We start from the raw sequence: 26,660 nt of genomic DNA, 5'->3' as shown, positions 1-26,660 counted from the left end.
GACAAAGCTGAGATCTGTCCCTTTAACGAACTAGCGGATAAACCCTTTTCTAAACCTTCTTGTAGAAAGGACAATATCCTAGGAATCCTAACCTTACTCCATGAGTAACTCTTGGATTCGCACCAATGCAAATATTTGTGCCATATTTTATGGTAAATTTTCCTGGTAACAGGCTTCCTAGCCTGTATCAAGGTATCAATCACTGACTCAGAGAATCCACGCTTTGATAGAATCAAGCATTCAATCTCCATGCAGTCAGCCTCAGAGAAATTAGATTTGGATGTTTGAAAGGACCCTGCACCAGAAGGTCCTGTCTCAGAGGTAGAGACCATGGTGGACAGGACGACATGTCCACTAGGTCTGCATACCAGGTCCTGCGTGGCCACGCAGGTGCTATTAGAATCACTGATGCTCTCTCCTGTTTGATCCTGGCAATCAATCGAGGAAGCATCGGGAAGGGTGGAAACACATAAGCCATGTTGAAGACCCAAGGTGCTGTCAGAGCATCTATCAGAACCGCTCCCGGGTCTCTGGACCTGGATCCGTAATAAGGAAGTTTGGCGTTCTGGCGAGACGCCATGAGATCCAGATCTGGTTTGCCCCAACGCCGAAGAATTTGGGCAAAGACCTCCGGATGAAGTTCCCACTCCCTCGGATGAAAAGTCTGGCGACTTAGATAATCCGCTTCCCAGTTCTCCACGCCTGGGATGTGGATCGCTGATAGGTGGCAAGAGTGAGACTCTGCCCAGTGAATTATCTTTGAGACTTCCATCATTGCTAGGGAACTCCTTGTCCCTCCCTGATGGTTGATGTAAGCCACAGTCGTGATGTTGTCCGACTGAAACCTGATGAACCTCAGAGTTGCTAACTGAGGCCAAGCCAGAAGGGCATTGAAAACTGCTCTTAATTCCAGAATATTTATGGAAAGGAGACTCTCCTCCTGAGTCCAAGATCCCTGAGTCTTCAGGGAATTCCAGACAGCGCCCCAACCTATCAGGCTGGCGTCTGTTGTTACAATTGTCCAATCTGGCCTGCTGAAAGGCATCCCCTTGGATAGATGTGGCCGAGAGAGCCACCATAGAAGAGAATTTCTGGTCTCTTGATCCAGATTCAGCATAGGGGACAAATCTGAGTAGTCCCCATTCCACTGACTTAGCATGCACAATTGCAGTGGTCTGAGATGCAGGCGTGCAAAGGGTACTATGTCCATTGCCGCTACCATTAAGCCGATTACCTCCATGCATTGAGCCACTGACGGGCGTGGAATGGAATGAAGGACCCGGCAAGCATTTAGAAGTTTTGTTAACCTAACCTCTGTCAGATAAATCTTCATTTCTACAGAATCTATAAGAGTCCCTAAGAAGGGAACTCTTGTGAGTGGCAATAGAGAACTCTTTTCTTCGTTCACTTTCCACCCATGTGACCTTAGAAATGCCAGTACTAACTCTGTATGAGACTTGGCAGTTTGGAAACTTGACGCTTGTATCAGAATGTCGTCTAGGTACGGAGCTACCGATATTCCTCGCGGTCTTAGTACCGCCAGAAGAGACCCCAGAACCTTTGTAAAGATTCTTGGAGCAGTAGCTAACCCGAAGGGAAGAGCTACAAACTGTTAATGCCTGTCTAGAAAGGCAAACCTTAGGTACCGGTAATGATCTTTGTGAATCGGTATGTGAAGGTAGGCATCCTTTAAATCCACTGTGGTCATGTACTGACCCTTTTGGATCATGGGTAAGATTGTCCGAATAGTTTCCATTTCGAACGATGGAACTCTTAGGAATTTGTTTAGGATCTTTAAATCCAAGATTGGTCTGAAGGTTCCTTCTTTCTTGGGAACCACAAACAGATTTGAGTAAAACCCCTGTCCGTGTTCCGACCGCGGAACCGGGTGGATCACTCCCATTAGTAAAAGATCTTGTACACAGTGTAGAAACGCCTCCTTCTTTATCTGGTTTGTTGACAACCATGAAAGATGAAATCTCCCTTTTGGAGGAGAAGCTTTGAAGTCCAGAAGATATCCCTGAGATATGATCTCTAACGCCCAGGGATCCTGGACATCTCTTGCCCAAGCCTGGGCGAAGAGAGAAAGTCTGCCCCCTACTAGATCCGTTTCCGGATTGGGGGCCCTCACTTCATGCTGTCTTAGGGGCAGCAGCAGGTTTTCTGGCCTGCTTGCCCTTGTTCCAGGTCTGGTTAGGTTTCCAGCCCTGTCTGTAGCGAGCAACAGTTCCTTCCTGTTTTGGAGCGGAGGAAGTTGATGCTGCTCCTGCCTTGAACTTACGAAAGGCACGAAAATTAGACTGTCTAGCCCTTGGTTTGGCTCTGTCTTGAGGCAGGGCATGGCCCTTACCTCCAGTAATGTCAGCGATAATTTCTTTCAAACCGGGCCCGAATAATGTCTGCCCTTTGAAAGGTATGTTAAGCAATTTAGATTTAGAAGTCACATCGGCTGACCAGGATTTTAGCCACAGCGCTCTGCGCGCCTGAATGGCGAATCCGGAATTCTTAGCCGTAAGCTTAGTTAGATGTACTACGGCATCAGAAATAAATGAATTAGCTAGCTTAAGGGCTTTAAGCTTGTTTGTAATCTCATCCAATGGAGCTGTTTCAAGGGTCTCTTCCAGAGACTCAAACCAGAATGCCGCCGCCGTGACCGGCGCTATGCATGCAAGGGGTTGCAATATAAAACCTTGTTGAACAAACATTTTCTTAAGGTAACCCTCTAACTTTTTATCCATTGTATCTGAAAAGGCACAGCTAACCTCCACCGGGATAGTGGTACGCTTAGCTAAAGTAGAAACTGCTCCCTCCACCTTAGGGACCGTCTGCCATAAGTCCCGTGTGGTGGCGTCTATTGGAAACATTTTTCTGAATATAGGAGGGGGTGAGAAAGGCACACCGGGTCTATCCCACTCCTTGTTAACAATTTCAGTAAGTCTTTTAGGTATAGGAAAAACGTCAGTACACGTTGGTACCGCAAAATATTTATCCAACCTACATATTTTCTCTGGGATTGCAACCGTGTTACAATCATTCAGAGCCGCTAACACCTCCCCTAGTAACACACGGAGGTTCTCAAGCTTAAATTTAAAATTTGAAATGTCTGAATCCAGTTTATTTGGATCAGATCCGTCACCCACAGAATGAAGCTCTCCGTCTTCATGTTCTGCAAATTGTGACGCAGTATCAGACATGGCCCTAGTATTATCAGCGCACTCTGTTCTCACCCCAGAGTGGTCTCGTTTACCCCTAAGTTCTGGCAATTTAGATAAAACTTCAGTCATAACATTAGCCATGTCTTGCAAAGTGATTTGTAATGGCCGCCCTGATGTACTTGGCGTTACAATATCACGCACCTCCTGAGCGGGAGATGCAGGTACTGACACGTGAGGCAAGTTAGTCGGCATAACTTCCCCCTCGTTGTCTGGTGAATTTTTATTAACATGTACAGATTGACTTTTATTTAAAGTAGCATCAATGCAATTAGTACATAAATTTCTATTGGGCTCCACATTGGCCTTTGAACATATTGCACAAAGAGATTCCTCTGTGTCAGACATGTTTAAACAAACTAGCAATTAGCCTAGCAAGCTTGGAAAATACTTTTCAAATAAATTTACAAGCAATATAAAAAAACGTTACTGTGCCTTTAAGAAGCACACAAAAAACTGTCACAGTTGAAATAACAATGAACCGGATTAGTTATAGCAATCAGTTTTTCACATGAAATGCAAACATTTAGCAAAGGATTGCACCCATTAGCAAATGGATTATTAACCCCTTAATACCAAAAAACGGATAATAAAATATATAACGTTTTTATCACAGTCAAAGCACAGTCTCACAGGTCTGCTGTGAGTGATTACCTCCCTCAAACTAGTTTTGGAGACCCCTGAGCTCTGTAGAGACGTCCTGGATCATGCAGGGAGAATAAGGAAGACTGTGACTGAATTTTTAATGCGTAGTAAAAGCGCCAAAATAGGCCCCTCCCACTCATAATACAACAGTGGGGAAGCTCAGTAAACTGATTTTATTCAAAATAAACGACAGCCAAGTGGAAAATAATGCCCATAAAATTTTTCACCAAGTACCTCAGAGAAAAAAACGATTAACCTGCCAGTAAACGTTTTAATATAAATATATGAAATGATATTAAAAGCCTGTTGCTAGTCGCTCTCACTGCAGAAAGGCTATAAGTTATATGTATACAGTATTTTCTTAGTGAAGTGCCATTCCCCAGAAATACCTCAGTGCCAACATACATACATAACAGCCTGATACCAGTTGCTACTACTGAATTTAAGGCTGTACTTACATTATATCGGTATTAGCAGTATTTTCTCAGTCAATTCCATTCCTTAGAAAATAATATACTGCAACATACCTCTTTGCAGGTGAACCCTGCCCGCTGTCCCCTGTTCTGAAGTTACCTCACTCCTCAGAATGGCCGAGAACAGCAAATGGATCTTAGTTACGTCCGCTAAGATCATACACAAACTCAGGTAGATTCTTCTTCTAATACTGCCTGAGAAAAAACAACACACTCCGGTGCCGTTTAAAACAACAAACTTTTGATTGAAGAAATAAAAACTAAATTTAATAACCACACTCCTCTTACACATCCTATCTATTAGTTAGGTGCAAGAGAATGACTGGGTATGACGTAGAGGGGAGGAGCTATATAGCAGCTCTGCTTGGGTGATCCTCTTGCACTTCCTGTTAGGGAGGAGTTATAATCCCATAAGTAATGGATGACCCGTGGACTGACTACACTTAACAGGAGAAATTAAGTGATGGTAAATCCAAGCGTATGACAAACGCTAGGATTTACCATCAATAAAAATAAACCGTCTGTCATTGTTTCCTAAAAACCAATGTTAAACTCACCCTATCTGTAAGGCAAGTATATAGCTAACTCAGCGCCTCTGGCCGCCCATGGCACAGCCCTTTCTCCAATGAGGTGACGTTTCCACCTCTAGACCAATAGCCATGCTAGGATGTCAGTTAACACCAACGGCTATTGGTCTAGAGGTGGAAACGTCACCTCATTGAAGAAAGCACTGTGCCATGGGCAGGCAGAGGTGTTGAGTTAGCAATATACTTGCCTTACAGATAAGGGTGAGTTTAACCTCGTTTTTAGGAAACAATGACAGAAACTAATGTTTATTTTTAGTGATGGTAAATCCTAGCGTTTGTAATACTCTTGAGTTTACCATCACTTTAAGAAACATATAACAACATGTTGGCGTCCAAATATTGGAGGTCAAAGTGTGTGGATATCAACATGATGACAGATGGTTGGCAAAATCGTGCTGAAACTGGAAGTGGCAATACCAGAAATGAAGGAATATAGGCAAACTGGAAGTGATGTATGGCTGGAATGGGTTTAAATACCCAACGTGGGAACGACAGAGAAATCCTTGAGAAAACCATTGAAAACATAAATTATGCTTACCAGATAATTTCCTTTCCTTCTGTATGGGAAGAGTCCACAGCTGCATTCCTTACTTGTGGGAAATACTGAACCTGGCCACCAGGAGGTGGCAAAGACACCCCAGCCAAAGGCTTAAAATACCTCCCCCACTTCCTCATAACCTCGGTGATTCTGCCAAGGGAACAAGGAGAAGTAGAAGAAATATCAGGGTGAAAAAGGTGCCAGAAGAATAAATTAAAATTTAGGGCCGCCCATCATAGTACACGGGCGGGAGCTGTGGACTCTTCCCATACAGAAGGAAAGCAAATTATCTGGTAAGCATAATTTATGTTTTCCTTCTTAATATGGGAAGAGTACACCGCTGCATTCCTTACTTGTGGGAAATTTATACCCAAGCTCTAGAAGATACAGAATGCTAACAGGAGGGCAAAAGAGAGACGGCCCCTAATCTAAGGGCACCACAGCCTGCAAAACCCTTTCTCCCGAAGGCTGCTTCAGCAGAAGCAAAAACATCAAACTTGGAAAAAGAATGTAAGGAGGACCAGGTAGCCGCCTTACAAATCTAATCCATAGAGGCCTCATTTTAGAAGGCCAAAGTGGAAGCCACTGCTCTCATAGAATGAGCCGTAACCCTCCGAATAGGATTATGTCCCGCTGTCTCATATGCTAAACACATGACACTTCTCAGTCAAAAATATAAGGAAGTCGAAGATGCCCTCGGACCCCTACGCTTCCTAGAATAGATAACAAACAGAGAAGTTTGTCTAAATGTCTTCGTAGCCTGAAGATAGAACTACAAGGCACGAACCACATCCAATTAATTAGTAAACATTCCATCTATGAAGAAGGATTAGGACATAAGGAAGGAACCACAATCTCTCGATTGATGTTGCAATTTAACACCATTTTAGGAAGAAAACCTAACTTGGTTCGTAGAACAGCCTTATCAGCATGGAACGCCAGATAAGGAGGGTCACAAGAACCTTCCAAGTCAACAATTTCATGTCGACTTCATGCAGAGGCTAAAACCGAGCCCATTGCAAAACTTTTTATTTTTTATTTTTATTGAGGTTTAGAGAGAGAGAAAAAAAAAAAAGGCATACAAATTTCAAAAACAAAACAAACAAGGCTGCAATACAGTATCGGGTTACAGAGAATAACAAACATTGCATGCCTTACAAATTTTTAAGCCTTACACTAAATACAATAGGCCACTATCAGACCATACAGCAGATTTAATAACCACAGGAAGGCTTCCTGGAATATAGGAGACCACTTATGGATCTCGATAAAGAAACCTCAGTTTAAAAAAAAAAAAAAGAAAGGGAAGGGAAGCAATAAAAGATACAGGAACGATCTCAGTGAAGCTCTCTGAACTGGACTCTAAGTTTACGAATTAAATATAACCAAACTTCAATATTTATTGCCCTGCAGTAGATATACATCAAGGAGAACAGATATCTTCTAGGAGCTGATGATTTGATGGAGTTTATGCCTATGCTCTTTGAGTCAGCTACGGACAAGCTTGATATCAGGATTGGAAGCCATTTTTGCAACTACGCAGCAAACTGTGATACAGAAACAGATCCTGAATGGGCTATGAAACGTAGGTCTGGGGCTGCCACACTATTACCCCCCCCCCGAACCCGGGTTTACGATATCCTACAATAGGATAACACTTGAGGAAAGTCAACAATTGTCCTATTAGGCCTGCTACATTTGGGGACTCTCAGCTTTGAATTCTGTGTTACAGAGTTACAGCCATCCACCTGGTAGTGACGGACTATGGTCTCAGTTATGGCTGCTGTCGATCAGTGGGAAAGTGAGATACGCTCTCTCCTCGAGAAACACTTTGAGGAGTTAGAGAGGGACCTACATAAGATCCTGAAACCACTGATCTCCCCACAGATCCCACAGAAAACGGGGGCACTAAGCGCGACTGAACCTAAAGGAGGATGGCTAGTGGAAACAGTATCAGGCGTTAATGCAACCTTACTGCCAAAGCCGACAGATATGCTTCTGGAGATCACAAGCGAGAAGCACAGTTTACAGGCAGTGCAACAAGATCCAGCCCACATGAGCTTTACACAAAAGCCGACATTTTCACATTTATTGGACTTGATACAGATTGGAGCCTTGCAACACAAAAAATTTCTACCCCACACTGACGGAACAGCGGCGCAGACCGAATGGTATGCTAAGATCCCAGAAACTTTTCATTCGACATCAGAGTCAATTGGCCCCAAGGTTTTTTGGAAGCCTTGCTGTCCACAGTCGGAGGAAATAGATTTGGTGCCGCAGTGCTAAGAGGAGGGCTCATTCCGTACTGAGACATACACCGTTCAGGACTCGGTAATCGCCTCTGGAACCCGCATTATCATCCCGGCTATTAGAAACCTGTATAAGGAAGCAGCTGAAGAAAGCCGATTAAGCTTAGGAGGTCATGCTGTACCACACACAGTAATTGCTTTAACGGTGGTGCATAGCAGAAGCTGTATGACCAGAAGTGACACTGACTCAGAGATTCAATTACGACCCAGGAGAGAGCAGTTAATTAGCACTCCGGACCATCACAACACTACCGCAGCAGATTCTTTCTTATTGAATCCTAATGACCCTACATTGGTGCTGAGACACTGGTCTATTTCTGCTTCCTGGTCGCCAAGGTTTGCCTCTTCGGTGCACATAGTTGCATCTAGATTGGATCATCCAAGTTCTTTACACAAATCGGGAGTGGGTTAATCTGATAGATCCTGGTAGGATTGAGTAACCCCGATCTATAAGACCAGGTATTAATTGCTTTTCAACGCCTCTGAGAGACTTCTCTGGACTATCTATGTAGACTTCATGTCTGAATTACAAGGTCCACTGACATCACCTCTCTGTAATTTACCTCTGGGTCTAGCCTCATAAATGCTATAAGTGACATATAATATTAATATAAATAGGCTGCATTGTTATGTTCCATTGTGAGCTGCTATCTTTCCATTTATGTACCCTACATAGTTCCCCCTCTGGGGTTCTTGCCCTACATAAATAAACTATTTACAGTCTATACTACAATATAAAGGAATTATTAGTTCACAACAGATGCTGCCTTCTGTCTGCGACCAAGATAGTAGAGCAGGATCCCAACATTTTCCACACTAGAGTTGCCTACGTTATCACCCAACAAGAGTGGATGTGATAGACCCCCACATACTTTATACCTACCATGTATACAGTTTGGTCACCCTATTAAATGTGACATCTTTAATCTGTTTATTGTATAGCAAGTTCATAGTGTATCCTCAACTTGTTCCCTCCACCCCTTAGGTAGCCCACTTAAATGTTGCTGATGATGTTCTCTTATAGCAAACTAGTAGTAGGGGACATACTTATATATGTAAATGTTTGTAATGTACATGCATGAGCGGAATTGTATGAGCTTATTTGACTGCAGGAGTATATATATTTGTGATGTCTTTTTCTTAAATAATAGTTGTTCTCAAAGCACTGGATTACCCCATAAGTGATACTGCACGTTTACTTCATGTCTCCATTAATCAATGAGTCTTAAGGGAGTAAGATGCCACTGAGTGCAGATTTTAAGATGTAATTCTAATAAGGTGATACAATGGAGAGCCTGTTTTGTGAGTAGAGTGGCCTTAGACCATTCCTCTTGCGAAGCGTGAAAATTCCCATTGCAAAACTTTAAGAACAAGATTTAAACTCCAAGGAGGAGCATTAGATCTAGATATAGGTCTGATCCTAGCAGAGCCTTAACATGACTGTACATCTGGAAGCTCAGCAAACCTCTAGTGGAGTAAAAACAGTCCTGGCCGAAATCTGTCCCTACAGGGGACTTGCAGAAAAAGCCCTTCTCCAGTCCATCCTGGATAACAGAATAAGTAGGTCCTCCACACCTTATGATAGATGCGACGAGTAACCGGCTTACGAGCTTGAATGAGAGTATAACTTTTTCAGAAAACCCTTACTTGGCTAGGACTAAGCGTTCAATCCCCACAGTGTCAGCCTCAGAGAATCTAGATATTGATGAACAAAGGGACCTTGTTCAGCAGATCCCTGCGACAAGGTAACTTCCACAGAGGAGATGATGACATCCCCATTAGAGCCGCAAACCATATCCTTCGCGGCCCTGACGGAGCAATCAGTATCACTGATGCCTGCTCCTGCTTGATTCCAGCCACTACAAGAGGGAGTAGTGGTAACGGCGGGAAAAGAAAGATTAAATTGAACTTCCAAGGCACCGCTAAAGCATATGTTGGCTTCGCCTGAGGATCCCTGTACAACGACCCATATCTGGGTAGCTTGGTATTGAGACGGGAGGCCATAAGATCTACCTTTTGCAAATCTCCACAAACACTTTGGGATGGAGAAACCATTCCCCCGGATTAAAGGATTGTCTGAAGAGGAAATCCGTTTCCCAGTTGTCCACACCCGGAATGAGGATCGCTGACAGCGAACAGTTGAAGGTCTCCGCCAACTCCAGAATCCGAGATACTTAGGGAGCTTCTTGTTCCCCCCCTGATGGTAGATGTAAGCCACCAAGGTTATATTGTCTGATTGGAATCTGATTAACTGGGACGAACCCAGCAGAGGCCAAGCCTTCAGAGCATCGTATATTGCCTGAAGATCAAGAATGTTGATCGGAAGGGAGCTTTCCTCCTGAGTCCATAGGCCCCGTGCCTTCCTGGCACCCCAAACAGCTCATATAAAAAGAGAGAGAGAGATGCACTCAGCTGAGACAGAACAAAAGCTGGAAAAACTTCCATGCCTGCTCATTTTTGGGTGCCACTCAGGGTGCATACTCTTTTAGCACACTATGCCCCTTCACAGAGAAAAAAAATGCCCTTAGAGAGATGCGACTGTACCTCACTGACGAGGCCCACAAAAGGCCGAAACGATCGTCTGGGGTTATTGTTTCTCTTGTTCAGAGAAGAATTGCCTGGTATTTCGGCGCTGGACTGTCATTGGGCAGGGTCAGACTGATATGCTACAGGATATTTTTTCTCTGTGAAGGGGCATAGTGTGCTAAAAGAGTATGCACCCTGAGTGGCACACTATAATAAAATGAACAGGCACGGAAGTTTTTCCAGCTTTTGTTCTGTCTCAGCTGAGTGCATCTCTGTCTCTCTCTTTTTATTTATGCAAATTGCTCTTGGGTCTCCCTAAGAGTAAAAGGGGAAACCTGACGTGGACTCCTTGCACACATGCCCTTAGAGAGATGCGACTGCACCTCACTGACGAGGCCCACAAAAGGCCGAAACGATCGTCTGGGGTTGTTGTTTCTCTTGTTCAGAGAAGAATTGCCTGGTATTTCGGCGCTGGACTGTCATTGGGCAGGGTCAGACTGATATGCTATAGGATATTTTTTCTCTGTGAAGGGGCATAGTATGCTAAAAGAGTATGCACCCTGAGTGGCACATTATAATAAAATGAACAGGCACAGAAGTTTTTCCAGCTTTTGTTCTGTCTCAGCTGAGTGCATCTCTCTCTTTTTATTTATGCAAATTGCTCTTGGGTCTCCCTAAGAGTAAAAGGGGAAACCTGACTTGGACTCCTTGCACACATGCCCTTAGAGAGATGCGACTGCACCTCACTGATGAGGCCCACAAAAGGCTGAAACGATCGTCTGGGGTTGTTGTTTCTCTTGTTCAGAGAAGAATTGCCTGGTATTTCGGCGCTGGACTGTCATTGGGCAGGGTCAGACTGATATGCTACAGGATATTTTTTCTCTGTGAAGGGGCATAGTGTGCTAAAAGAGTATGCACCCTGAGTGGCACACTATAATAAAATGAACAGGCACGGAAGTTTTTCCAGCTTTTGTTCTGTCTCAGCTGAGTGCATCTCTCTCTCTTTTTATTTATGCAAATTGCTCTTGGGTCTCCCTAAGAGTAAAAGGGGAAACCTGACGTGGACTCCTTGCACACATGCCCTTAGAGAGATGCGACTGCATCTCACTGACGAGGCCCACAAAAGGCCGAAACGATCGTCTGGGGTTGTTGTTTCTCTTGTTCAGAGAAGAATTGCCTGGTATTTCGGCGCTGGACTGTCATTGGGCAGGGTCAGACTGATATGCTACAGGATATTTTTTCTCTGTGAAGGGGCATAGTGTGCTAAAAGAGTATGCACCCCGAGTGGCACACTATAATAAAATGAACAGGCACGGAAGTTTTTCCAGCTTTTGTTCTGTCTCAGCTGAGTGCATCTCTCTCTCTCTTTTTAATTACCCCAAACAGCTCCCCATCCTGATAGACTTGTGACCGTAGTCACAAATCATCCAGAATGGTCTTAAGAAGGACGCCCCTCGGGACAAAAGATCCGGACAAAGCCACCAAGAGAGCAATTCTCTCGACCGGTTGTCCAGAGAAATCTGTTGAGACAGATACGAATGATCACCGTTACACTGCCTCAGCATGCACAGTTGCAACCGCCTGAGGTGAAACCTGGCAAATGGAATGATGTCCATGCTGGACACCATGAGACCAATCACCTCCATAAACCGAGCCACAGATGGCCTTAAGGAGGTCTGGAGGGCAAGACATGTTGAAGCTAGCTTACAACGTCTCTGGTCTGTTAGATATATTCTCATGTCTATGGAGTGTATTATAGTACCCAGGAATTCTACCCCGGTGCTTGATATAAGAGAACTCTTTTTAGATTTATCTTCCATCCATGGGATTCGAAGAAGACAGAGAAGAGATTCCGAATGGTCTACCGCCCGACGAAAAGATGGTGCGTGTACCAGAATATCATCCAAGTAGGGAGCTACTGCTATACCCTGGTTTCTGGCAATAGTTAGAAGAAAAATGTCTTGGAGCAGTAGCTAGAACAAACGGAAGTGCAATAAACAGGAAGTGCTGGTCCAAGAACGCAAAACTTAGGAACTGGAAGTGATCCCTGTGGATTGGTACGTGAAGGTAGCATCCTTCAGATCTATCATGGTCCTGAACTGCCCCTCTTGAACGAGGGGAAGAATCGACCATATTGTCTCCATCTTGACAAGGGGACATTTAGAAATTTGTTTAAGCATTTTAGGTCCAGAATTGGACGGAAAGTTCCCTCCTTCTTTGGAACCACAAAAAGTTTTGAATAGTATCCCAAACCTCTCTCTGCGATAGGCACCGGGACAATGACTCCTAAAGAGGACAGATTCTGTATGCACCCCAGAAAGGCTTCCCTCTCTTCTGGTCTGGAAGACAGGTTTGAGAGGAGGAATCTGCCCATGGGTGGCTGAGACTTGAAACCTATCTTGTAACCCTGAGATCTGACCTCCAGGATCCTGCACATCCCTGAACCAAGCAATGAAAAGAGAGACAGTCTGCCCCCTACACGATCCAGAAGAGGAACGGGACCGCCCATTCATGCCAACTTAGACTCGGCGGGCTTTTTGCTCTGCTTGGATTTATTCCAGGACTGAGCTGGCTTCCAAGTGCTCTTGGTGTGCTCTGGCTTAGTGGAGGACTGCTGATGATGGGCTATCAGAACAAAAAGGAACGAAAATTGGAATTTTTTTCTTTAGATTAGTTCTTATTCTCTTGCGGTAGGAATGCACCCTTGCACCCTGTGACTGTGGAGATAATTGAGTCCAGGCCTGGACCAAACAAAATCTTTTCCTTAAATGGGAGGGAAAGAAGTCTAGACTCAGAAGTCATATCTGCAGACCTTGACTTAAGCCAGAGCCCGACGGGTCTGAATAGAAAAAGCCGAAGTCTCAGCATTCAGGCGAATAATCTGCATATTAACATCACAGATAAAAGAATTAGCAACCCTCAAGACCTTAATGCTTTCTTGAATAACAAGTAGGTAGCTGCTCCAGTAACCGCAGCAACAGTCGCCATCAGTTGAAAGCGCCATCCACTTTAGGGACCGAACCCCACAACTCCTTGAGAGTCTGGGACCGGGAACACTTTCTTAAAGGGAGAAGAGGGGAAAAGGAAGCCAATCCTGTCCCATTCATTCTAAATAATGTTCGCCATCTAACAGGAACAGAGAAGGATAAGATACCATCCTGTCCTCAAACTCTATCCAATTTAGGGAACAAAGGTTCACCCTAAGTTGTGCAGGATGGGATGAGGAGGCACTAATGGCTGCTTTAGAGGATGTGGAGAGGAAGGCAACTATATACATATGTGGTGGAATTGCTCCAAAATTCAGCCACTATGGCAGAATACAGCCACCCTATTAAGTAAAGTTTTTGACAGAGAGGTAGAACGTCTCCCTGAACATGGTCTATTGCACTTCCCAGTGGAGAGGTTTACGCTGAAACAAAATAAACTAATTTCATTAATGTTTACAGCAGTAAGGTTACTTATAGCTAAGTTTTGGAAAGCGGAACCACCAGGTTTCTATTTAATAGAACAAAAAATTGAATATTTCTATAAAATGTCTAGCTCAGCAGCAGACTTACTATTCACTAGGGATCAATTTATTGCTCTTTGGGAGCCCTGGATCATGTATACAGAAGCGAGACATAGAACTTGCCATAACTTACCAAATGCTTAATGGACTATTCTATGATAAAAGTGGAAAAGATTCACAAGGTTCAGGAATACCTGTTATACTCCTCATTTCTGGATAGAAGGTTTGAATATAATGAACACCATTGTATGAGATATTGAAATAATTGTATTGTTATCTACATCTGCATTTTTGTTTTGAAATGTTATATTATTTGACATATGCTAATAAAGGTGTTTTCAACAAAAAAATTGTTTAAAAACAAGGGCTAACTAACAATGGTAATGAGAACCCCCCAATATACCACCATGACCAATTCCACCTTTTCATTAGAGATGTTCACTCCCACTTTCTCTAGTATGGCATGCATATATCCCCAATCCACTCTATTGAATGCCTTCTCCACATCCAATGATAGAAGCAGAGAAGGCACTCCCCTCCAGTGATGCGAAATTTATTAGATCAATGACTTTTCGGACATTATCTGGCTCTTCTCTTGCTCTAAAAAAACCTACTTGGTCCGAATGTATCAGCGAAGTTAGGGGTTCATTTAATCTATTAACTAATATTTTTGTAAATAATTTGATATCTTGGTTTATTAAAGATATGACACTGTAGTTCTTGCAGTGTTGTTTGTTCTTTTCTGGCTTAGGGATTACTGAGATTCTCGCCAGCAGCATCTCGTTAGGGATCGTACTGCCTTGCATAATGGAGTTGAAGATTGTCACTAATTGTGGGGCTATAACATTTTTAAATGTTTTGTAGAAAGCACCTGTATACCCATCCGGTCCTGGCGCCTTGTTGGGTTTAAACTCTTTGATTGCTGATAATACTTCAGCTAAGGTAATTGGTGCATTTAGAGCTTGGGTGTCGGCAGTCATTAAGGAGGGAAGCTTACTATTCTCTAGAAACTTGTTTAAGGCATGTTTTCTATCGTTTTTAAACAATTTTATTGTTTTTACATATATGTTTTATTAACCCCTTAAGGACCAGCGACGTACCCTGTATGTCGCTGGCCTTTTTTTGGGACTTGATTGTTTTATAGCGCGGTCTTGCCACCAGCGTTGAGACTGCTCTATTCCACAAAGCCTGCTGGAGGGAGTGCATTAATAGCGTTTTCTTGCTAGACTTGTGCTATTATGTCCTGAAAAAACCCTTAATGACCAGTGACATACAGGGTACATTGTGGTCATTAAGGGGTTAAATGGACATTATACACTCATTTTTTCTTTGCATAAATGTTTTGTAGATGATCTATTTATATAGCCTATAAAGTTTTTTTAATTTTTTTTTTATAGTTTTGCTTATTTTTAAATAACATTGCTCTGATTTTCAGACTCCTAACCAAGCCCCAAAGTTTTATGAGAATACCGTCAGCTACCTTCTCCAGCTTGCTCCTGTTTGTGTAAAGGGTCTTTTCATATGGAAAAGAAGGGGGAGGGGGGAAGTGTCTTATTTTGCACTTGCAGTGGGCTTTCCAACTACCTTTTCAACAGAGCTAAACTGAGAGCTTCCAAGTAAGTTTTTAAACAGTTTTATACTGGATTTTTATATCAGTAAATGTGCATTGTATTCTTTATAGTAGTGTCTATTACATGCAGTTATATGAAAATGAGTGTATACTGTCCCTTTAAATACTTATATCCCATATCTGGCTACGCTTCAACATATCACAGAATTGGCTGTGTATGAGCCTTTAAATAATATGGTACATTTGGAAAAGAGAGCATAATAATGCTTCATCAGATGTGAGTACAAGCTTGGTGGGTTTTTTTGGAGATAAATACTTCTCACACAATATTGCACTATTTTTGTTTATTTGCTTTTTTTGTGGAGAAACTTCACTAAGAAGACACTTTAAAGCACTTGATTTTGGATTATATATAGACTTTATTAATCACATTATTTTTCACATATTGCTTTTTGTGATTTTTTATTTCACTATTTTCTTTTTTATTAAGGTATTTAAGAAATACAGACTTTGAATACATTGCAGCTGGCAAATTGCACATATCTCATAATACATAAATGATATAGGACAACATAAATGCAATCAGATATAATACATTGAAAAGAGGAATCATTGTAGAATTATGCAATAGTTATGAATGTAGATTTGTCTCAAGCTTAAATAGTCTGTCTGTAGACTTAGGAATATGATAGAGTACTACTTTTTTTTTTTTATAATAAACAATCTATGCATTTGCTTTTCTCCTCCAAATGGTAATAAAACAAAAGTGGGTTGGTATCCCTAAATAGTAGATTAGGCCTCACTCAGACCTCTAACATGGTACTTTGTACTAAATGGGAATCAAGAGGAGAACATGAATATCAAGATAGGATGTCTAGGGGATGTATTTTCACGTGCTTACCAAGTAAACCAAAGGTGGGGGGGGGGGGGGGATTAGGCTTATAAAATAATATTAGTAGAGGAAAAACAACCGTGCAAGCTAAGGGCCGGAATGTAATATATTGAGGATATCAAGTATTCTATGGGTCTACATTAATAAAAAGATCAAACAGCAAGTACTATACACAGTAAGACCCCTCACTAGTTGCAATTTAACCGATAATAAATTTAGTAATAGGTACAAACAAATCAAAAACAGAACAAATAAAGTAGAAGCTGACATGATATACCATATTAACCTCACATGAGCAATAGCATTCTAGATGGTGCTTTATGAAACTAAACATATAAATGTATATGAAGAAAGAGTTATCATCTATCAATTGTCCCATATAGAGACCATAGTCACATCTGGAAACACATGTTACTTCCATAAGGGTTACAGGAGCACTGGTAGCGATCAATATGTAAAGATGGCTTTAGGGCAAATAAAAATTGAAAAATTATAGGCATTCCGCTTGAAAATTATAGTTATGTTCTAGACTGCGCCATCTCGGCCGCTGACGGCACAGTAAGACAACAATTATTTGTAAGAATCATAAATATAATAGCCCCCTCTAAGATGCCAAATACATACAAACATATTAAATGTAGTGACATGTAAATATATACTGTATGTTAGAATATAATCCCAATATCATCATGTAAAGCTGAGAGGGGGGCAACAGAAATAGTATTAACAAGCAAACTATGTAGCATAACCGGCTAGGTTTAACAGGGGAGCCTTAACATATATCAATCATGTTGAGCTAGAAGTGTATATATTCCTCCATAACCTTGCAAACAGACAGAATGACAAAGAGTGTAAAATATATTAATCCCTGGAGTGATCCCCCATCACCTTAAATAGATAACCTAAGGTTAAGCCAAGCTGTGAATGCCATCTAGTGGCGAGAGCTGGGATGAAGAATAGATCTCACACTGTTTTTCTATGAAAATCTCTATCGAGCTGACTTTGCTATAACTCAAAATCTAAAAGAGCAGATAAAACAACCTATATTTGTAGTACCCATAGACCTATAAACTAACTGAAATCAGATAATTGTCCCATATATAGTTACAGGTCCGTGTTTTCAGACAAATGTCTTCATAAGAAGTTCCTGTAATTGAGCGGCTGCTATTAAAGTGTGGGACAAGACACCGTAATCAATAGGTGGAGTAGTCACTTTCATGTGGGGCAAAGTATCTTACCCCACTCCAGTATTATTTCACTATTTTTATTGTATACATGCACACTTACCTGTAACTCACACCCCTCACACACACCATACGTGTACACTCACCTGTATCACACACATCAATGCACACTTACCTGTAACTCACCCCCTCATACATGCACACTTGCCTGTAACTCACATCTCTCAGACGCACCATATATGCACTCTCACTTGTAACCTGCATGCCTTGGACACATCATACACGCATACTAACCTTTAACTCACACCCCTCACACATGCACACTCACCTGAGCTGATACGGTCACTGGTTTCCTCATCTGGGTCTTCCACCTGACACGTCAAAACCAGATCTTCTATTATCTCATCTTTCACTACATCAGAGTAATCTTCATCTGTGCAAATAAAGCAGATTCAGTTTTTATATCACATGATCAAGTTTTTATAACTTTAGCATAAAACAGTTTTTGTATTTCCCAGACCAAATACACACTGGTGCTTTCCCTCTGTGCTTTTACATTTTTAGCCTAAAGGAATAGAGCATGTCATTTTAAGACACTTTTAAATTCACTTCTATTTTCAAATGTGCTTTGTTCTCTTTGTATCCCTTGTTGAAAAATAATATGCACATATCCTACACTAGTGGGAGCTTGCAGTTGATTGGTGCCTGCACACATTTGTCTCTTGTGATTGGCTAACTAGATGAGTTCATCTAGCTGCCAGTAGTACAATGATGTTCCTTCAGCAAAGGAGAACAAAATAATGTAGCAAATTTGATAAAATAAGTAATTTGAAAAGTTGTATAACACTGTATGTTCTATCCAAAACATGAAAGAAAATTTTGAAGTTTCCTATCCCTTTAAATGGACAGTAAACACTAGATAATTACAAGATTTTATGCAGTCTTGCAATAAATGAACATACTAGGTGAGGCTGATTTTTATTGGAATACATTAACAAAGCGTTTGCTGCAATTGTTTTTTTTTTTATCAGCAGCAAGTCTTGAGTTGTTAGTGAAGTAGGCAAGGCTAGTCACTTTCATTAGGTTATGTCCCCTTTAAAGTGGCAATATGCAACCCTATTTATATTACAATTTCAAAGTGTTTACTGTCACTTTAAAACCTTTCCTGGGCTGTGATCTGCGATATTCAGGCCTAGACTGAGCATTGTGCATGCCAGGCATTTGCCTTAGTTCCGCTCATCTATCAGGTCTGGTGTGCTTTATACTGTATATATTACTGGCAGGTAGGCTGTACACTGGGTGCTAATATCTTCTGACATGCTGTGTCTTAGAGAAGTAGGCAGGACCTGACTGGGGGCTGGTTATCTTAGCTCCGCCCACCTATCAATCAGGCCTCATAGCTTCAAAGTGAAGGTAAATCCGAGCGTTTCAAAAACGCTAGGATTAACCATAACTAAAAATAAACTGGACTTTTAGTCATCACTTTGCAAAACAGGGTGCTAATCTCACACATTCTGTGCCGTGCAAACTTCACCTGCATACAGCTGGCGAGACAAATCAGTGAGACCAGCTTTTTTAAAAAAGCTTAGAACATTTTTCAAGACTTGTTAGAGAGCTCCAGACATACCGTGGTAACACCCCTGTTCAGCCCAGGGAACTGCCCTCTCACGCCCACTTTCTGGAAGAGTCAGTTTTACTTTGCAATGCAGCAAATTCAAGGTGCCACATAATTTGTATATATAAAGAGAAATATACAAAGTATGATCCTAATTTGTTACAGAAAACTCTCATATCATGCAGTGCTGTATTGCACTGGGCTTGTCTCTCCTTCATATATAGAAATGAGAGAGATCTCGCAGTGCTGGGAAATTCCACCCTTTTTCTTTTGAATATTCAGTGACTTCAGCCCCTATGAAATCTGAACTGCAATTTCTCTCCAAGCTGGAGAACCTTTGAATATCAGGGCCTTAGAGAGAACAATTGAAAATGAACATTTATTGCGTATCTCTCCTACCCCCCACTGGGAGGGTAATTTAATCTGCTGGCTAGGTTTACACAACATGTCTATAGATAATATTTTAGTATAGAAAAGTTCAGTATAGGCAGGGATACCACAGACAAAACCAGCTATTTCCAATACAGTTATAAAGTAAAGGATCTATTTGGAAGAAGGAAGAAAAAAAATGTTATACACTCCAGCAGGTAAAATGGATCATTGGGAACAAATTAAAAGGGGAGAGAAAATTAGGATAAACAGTCCCTTTATGCAGAGTCTCAATAGACATCTGTAGTGTACTCAAGACCACAATATTAGCAAAGTTCCTCAGATGGTGTGTACTCACGCCACAATACACATAACTCAGTAGCACATCTCGCTGCTCTGTACTGGGGTACTGCTAAGACCTAGAGATATTGAAGTTATGTGATTAATTAGTGATTCCAGATTTAAGAAATCAAATTATAGATACCATCTTATTGTACTGCAATAAATGTCAGTCTGCACACTGATTGGCTGATGGCAAGTAGGTGCACTGATAAATATTGTTGGGATCTCTTTATGAAAGAAGGATCTCAGGAAAGGCTGTATGACAATGGCCTCCTACAAACGACAGATTCATATATAGAAAGCATTCCTGAGCCTACCTCAGTATGCATTCATGATAAGCACTGCTGCCATATATAAAACATGCTCCTGAGCATACCTCAGTATGCTCTCATGGAAAGAGACAAAGTTTAAATAAAAGAGATCAATAGAAAAGGTAAATTTGATCATATAAATATATTGGATTTCTGTTCAATCAAACAATGTATCTGAACCATGAAAGTTTAATTTTGACTTCTGTGTCCCTTTATTATGTTTGTGTTTTGTTATAATGCAGAACATAGACAGACAATATATAGTTTTATTTTCCTTTTTATTATAAGGAGAATTTTTATGGACATTATCAGATACAGCTGTGACACTGTAGCATCAGGTAAGTGCAATTAAAGGGACACCAACTGCTGGATAAAACAACTGGGGGGCAGGAGAAGCTCTGCATCTATACACAAGGAGCCGCCATCTTGAATCTCAGGTATTTCTGCACCCTGTGACAGAAGCACTGCAGATTTACAGGCCAGTGATACCGCCGGCTGTTTGTCAGCTGTATTGTGCACTTCAGGTTAGCGTGTATGACAGAGCTGGTGCTTTGCTTTTTGCAGTGGCTGCATTGCTCTATAACCCAAATTTTTACTTTTGTGATTCAGATAGAGGATGCAATTTTAACCAACTTTCTAATTTACTCCTATTAACAAATGTTCTTCATTCTCTTTGTATCTTTATTTGAAAAGCAAGAATGTAAGTTAAGATGCCGGACTATTTTTGGTGAACAATCTGGGTTGTTGTTGCCGATTGGTGGATACATTCATCCACCAATAAATAAGTGCTGTCCAGGGTTCTTGACTTTCTGTTTCAAATAAAGATAGCAAGAGAAGGAAGAAGAAATGATAAATAGGAGTAAATTAGAAAGTTGCTTAAAAATGCATTCTCTATCTGAATCACAAAAGAAAAAAATTTGGGTTCAGTATCCCTTTAACTTATAAACTATGAATAACAATTGCAAAAATGTAAACCTCACACCCTGTATTGTGTGTGCTCATCTGAAGTGCACAATAAAGTAAGTGTCCTTAGCTTAAAGCATATTGGTCAACTCCCCTTAAAGGGATAGGAAGCCTTAAAAATGTATTTCATGGTTCGGCTAGAACATACAATTTCAAACAACTTTCCAATTTACTTCTATTATTGAATTTGCTTCATTCTCCTGTTATCCATTGCTGAAGAAGCAGCATTACACTACTGGCAGCTAGCTGAACACATCTAATTAGCCAATCACAAGAGACAAATGTGTGCAAGCACCAATCAGCAGCCAGCTCCCACTAGTGTAGGATATGTGCGTATTCTTTTTCAACAAGAGATACCAAGTGAACAAAGCACATTTGAAAATAGAAGTGAATTTAAAGGTGTCTTAAAATGACATGCTCTATCTGAATCATGCAAGTTTAATTTTGACTTTCCTATCCCTTTAATTAGATACACAGTTTCCAAGGAAAAAAATTGCCTTTAAAAAACAATTCTTGAGCCTTGTAATATTAGTGAAGCATTTTATAGAATCTCGGCAAACCAGAGAGCTTTAGAGAATCAGGACATTTGTGTTTAATGCAGATGGATTAAACACATAATTAAAATCAGCTCCAGAGCAGCAATGCACTACTGGGAGCTAGCGTTATACACCTGGTGAGCCAATAACAAAAGACAAATGTGTGTCACCACCGATCACCAGCTAGCTCCCAGTAGTTTACTGCTACTGATTGTATGCACATTTCCTTTTCAACAAAGGACACCAAGAGTACAAATTACATGCTCTCTCTCACTAGTTTTCAAACCTGTCCTCAGGCCTCCCCAACAGGCCAGATTTAGAGGATATCTGAACTAGAGCACAGGTAAAATGATCAGCTGCTAAGTAAACATGGTACAATTTTAAACAACCATTTACTTTTTCTTTGTTCTATTGGTATCTTTTGTTGAAAATCAGGAACGTACATGTGTCTGGAACACTATATGGCAATATTTTTTCAAGAATGTTATCCATATGCAAGAGCACTAAATGGCAGCACTATTGCCTATCTAGTGCTCCAGATACCTACCTAGGTATCTCTTCAACAAAGAATATCATAGGAACAAAGCAAATTTCATAATAGAAGTAAATAGGAAACGTTTTAAAATGGTATTCTCTGTCTGAATCACAAAGAACATTTTTTGGATTTCATATCCCTTTAAATGCCGCTTAGAACAAACTTCTGTACAACACCAGCACACTACTGACTGTTATGTGCCTTTAGTGGGAACAGAACAGATTTTGTGTTCGTTAATGTAAATCTTTACTAAAATACTGGACCCTTAAAGGGTAGTTTTTCCCTTAATGTATTGTCAATGACTTGTTATACCAGCTGCAGAGTATAAAATGCATGAGAAAACATAAATTATGCTTACCCGATAATTTTCTTTTCTTCTGACGGGAAGAGTCCACAGCTGCATTCATTACTTTTGGGAATATAGAACCTGACCACCAGGAGGAGGCAAAGATACCCCAGCCAAAGGCCTAAATACCTCCCCCACTCCCCTCATCCCCCAGTCATTCAGCCGAGGGAACAAGGAACAGGAGGAGAAATATCAGGGTGAAAAGGTGCCAGAAGAACAAAACATTACAGCCGCCGAGCTGTGGACTCTTCCTGTCAGAAGAAAAGAAAATTCAGGTAAGCATCATTTATGTTTTTCTTCTTAAACGGTAAAAGTCCACAGCTGCATTCATTACTTTTGGGAAAACAATACCCAAGCTATAGAGGACACTGAATGCAAACAAAGGGTGGGTACAAAAAGGCGGCTCCTTCAAAAGGCACCACAGCATGAAATTACCCAACACCCTACAAAAAACTAAAACGACAAAGGAGAAAAAACAGAAGCTCAGGTAACTGCTCATCAGTTACACAACCTGCAAAGCCATGCCAGGGACCACTCAGAATCCCCAGATTCCGCTGAGCACAAAGCCTCCGAGGAGTCAGCCCTGCGGCTCTCGACTCCCACAAAACGTATCCCCGACCCAAAAGGACAAGAACTTCTATCTACCCCCAAGAGGGAGAATCGAGGACCCAATAAAAGATCCAAAGGACCATCCAACAAGGGAGGAAAGAGTACTCAAAAACAAAACGTAGAGCAAACCCAAGGTTGCCACAGGACCACTGCCCAGGGAGGCAAACTCCCTAGAGGGGCAAGGACCAGAAAGATAAGTCCATACTCAGGGAAGAACGTCACTAGAATGACCAGAGGACCACCCTCAGATCCCTGACACAGCACCCTACAACCTATGGCGTTCCAAAAAAAAAAGAGCGAGTTCCCCATTGTATCATAGTCAAAACGAAAACCTGTCAGACTAGACAAGTATAGACAAGCATAGATAGAACTGGCCTAGCAGCCAAAAAGGAGCTCTCCATGAGAACACAGAGCCACCTCTAAACAAGGACTTGTGATGACCATATTGCAGGCAGCAAAGCTGACCCTAAGCCATCGTGGGACCTCATCCCACCGAGAACCGCAGAAATTTTTTGTCAACAGCTCCCATCCAGAAAAAATCCGGACTCCAAGGAGCGTCCCATCCCAGTAGCCAACGCCACCAGTAGAGGGATAGACATCAAGAGCCCGCCCCCCCCCCCACCGAAGGGGAGAAAAGACTCAAAGTACCCTATCAATACTGTACAGAGCAGACCGATCCCTGACCTTCACTCCAAGGTAACGGTCTAAGCCCAAAGGCTGGGAAAGACTGAAGACAAAGATTATCGAAAACTCCGCCCAGACCTCCGGGAGAGAAAGGATGGGTCTACGAGGAAGCAAAAACCCCCTGGTAGAGCTCTGACCGCTTCTTAAAACTAGCATGCTACCATGAGTCATGACAGGAACTTCATGCTTGGGTCTCAGAACCCCTACACTGCTGCCTTCCTAAAGAAGGAACACTCCCAAAGGGAAGATAGAACTCTGACCTCAAAGCGTCCGAATACCAGAATCCAGCCCTGTGATCCTGAGTATGCAAGGAAGGGAAAAAACCCTCCAAGGCAAAAGAAACAAGGACCCACAGGTCTTCACAGATACCAAGGTACCTCCAAATCAAAAGGAGAGCAGATGCAAGAAACCCATGCCCCACCATAGGTGAGGAGAAGAGGAAGTAGAGAAATGGTAAATACTAGGGATGCACCGAAATTTCGGCCGCAGAAAGTTTCGGCCGAAAATAGGATTTTTGGCTATTTCGGTTTTCGTTTTTTTTGCCTGTTAGTTTCGGTAAAATTATTGTGTAGCATATTTCAAATTCGATGCTAGCCTAGAGCTGCTGTTTAAGTTTATTACTTCACTAACTGTTCTGCATATAATGAGTTTTCTAGGATTATACTTTATTTGGATAATTGGTAAAAAAAAAAACCTGTTAAATATGATTCTGTTACATATAACTAAATGAAGAATAATATACTATATTGATATTTATAATTGTTTTAAGTAGGGATGCACCAAAATTTTTGTCGCAGAAACATTTTGGTCGAAAATGGCATTATTTTGTGCCTGTTTTTTTTTTCTTGGTAAAATTATTGTGTAGCATATTATTGTTTTAAGATATTTTTGTCCAATTTTAGTGTGTTACTTTCAATAAAAGTGTGGGCTTTTTTTATTGGTTCTAATTATGCACAAAAAAAAAAAAACTAAAAAAAAATAATTTGAAAATAATTTGAAAAAATACATTTTCGGTATCAGTTTCGGTTTTCGGGCCAAGTGCGTCCCGATTTTCGGATTCGGTTTCGGTACAGAATTTCCATTTTCGGTGCATCACTAGTAAATACCCTACCCTATAGGCGAGACTCTTCAGCCCTTAACGCCAGCTCACTTGATATGACAACTGAAGTCTACAAGGAAGCAGTAGATGCCCCAGAAGACAAAACAGGGACCCATCAGAGAGACCCTAAACATCAGGCAGATATTAATCTCCCATGAGAGTCAAAAACCCTGCCACCTCAAAGGGACATGCGAGAGATCCAAACCCTAAGGTTAAACAGAACCGCCCATGCCCAATTCCAGGCAAGAGACATGGTCCTAAGGCAGAATCCTTGAGAAAACTGGACCAATCAAAAGATCTAACCTCCTGGGGAACCCATAAGCAGCCTCCTATGGTTAGGAGTGCACCCAAGACAGAGCCTTCCACCATCTAAAGACCTTAGATGTAGGGTACCAGCAACAACCTCAAACCCAAGAGTCTGAAAAAACTCTTAACAGGTCTAAGAAAATGGCAACCAGTACCATTGGATCATAGGATAATCCTTTGTAGACAGGCTTGACTACCTGATCTACACGCCGGTGTAGATAAATGGAACCCATTTTCTTGACCCCAAAAATGCGAAGGTCTGTTTCTGACCCCAAACCTCCTACCCAGAAGTCCAAAAGGCTAGATCTGCTATAAGGTCAAAGGATAGTACCCGAGAGTCTAAAGACCATGGTATTACAAGGGGCAGTTCTTAGATTAAAAAGACGACATATCTCCAGAGATCCTTACCGGATCAGTCTCCCGGAAATCCCTGTAACAGGAATAACAATGAAAGCATCGCTGCTCCTGGTAGAAAAGACAGGGTGATCCACCCGCCTGCACTCCAAGTACTAGTGCAAGCGAGAAGCTGAGAAAAGGAATGGCATGCCTGCCCTTCCAGACACAGGTATACCAGACCTCCGGAGGTCATCCACATCTCCAAACTCTAAAGGAGTGGAAAACTACGGTTCTGATTCTAAAGGGACCTCTAAAAACCACGATGATGTCTTAAAAAGTCATTCACGTTTTAAACACATTAATTAACTAATAAACAAATGGACTAAATCTAAAATATCCCTCTATGGCAGAATTGTTACAGCCAAGATGACAGTTCTACCTAAAATCCTTTATTTGTTTAGGTCTTTGCCACTTACTGTACCAATGCTTGAGTTACGCAAAATCCAGAAAGATATACTACACTTTATCTGGCAAGGAAAAAGAGTACGCATCAACAAACAATTAATGGTCAGGAGCCGGATGGAGGGTGGAATAGGGGTTCCTAATATGATTGCTTATTATCAAGCAGCACGCATGGCACAAACACTTCACTGGGCCAAACCTGGGGGTGATATAAGCAGTGGGTGGGACTGGAGGCCAGGTTCTTTGATTTGGATAGAATCCTCTGGACTCCCAAAAACTAAAGACCGCAAAAAAAAATAATAATGTCTTCATAGCTATTGAACACACATTACAGCTGTGGGACAAACTAACCCAAAAATTTCCTTTGCTAAAGCGAAATTCCATTCTCACGCCCCTTGTGGATATATATTCTCCAATAGCACAGACTCTGGGAACCAAATGGGACAACAAAGGCCTATACCGAATAGCAGATGTCTTAACACATAATAAACTTATATCATATGACCATTATACAAAGCTTGATGGTGCAGAAGTCTCTCAATGGTTTCACTACTTACAATTAAAATCTAGAATTGGCAAGGTACTGGGTGGGGAAACGGGCAGCACCTGCACTAGGTTTGAGGGGCTATACTTGACAAAATATATTATCAGAAGCTCAATCTCTAAATTGTATTCAATATTCAATGCAGCTAGTAGATTTATT

The 26,660-nt window shown here is 41.5% G+C and overlaps 1 protein-coding gene across 1 annotated transcript in view; it reads right to left on the bottom strand.

The window, feature by feature from the left end:
- The window catches only part of LOC128657389 (zinc finger protein OZF-like), a 160,698-nt gene that overhangs the window by 115,594 nt on the left and 18,444 nt on the right, over nucleotides 1-26,660 (bottom strand). The window contains exon 3 of the mRNA XM_053711721.1: nucleotides 17,773-17,877. Within this exon, the coding sequence (XP_053567696.1) occupies nucleotides 17,773-17,877 (105 nt within the window). The remainder of the gene's footprint in view (nucleotides 1-17,772; nucleotides 17,878-26,660) is intronic.

Source organism: Bombina bombina, chromosome 4 (assembly GCF_027579735.1).
Source record: "Bombina bombina isolate aBomBom1 chromosome 4, aBomBom1.pri, whole genome shotgun sequence".
Taxonomy (NCBI): domain Eukaryota; kingdom Metazoa; phylum Chordata; class Amphibia; order Anura; family Bombinatoridae; genus Bombina; species Bombina bombina.
This window is presented reverse-complemented; position numbering and strand designations above follow the sequence as displayed.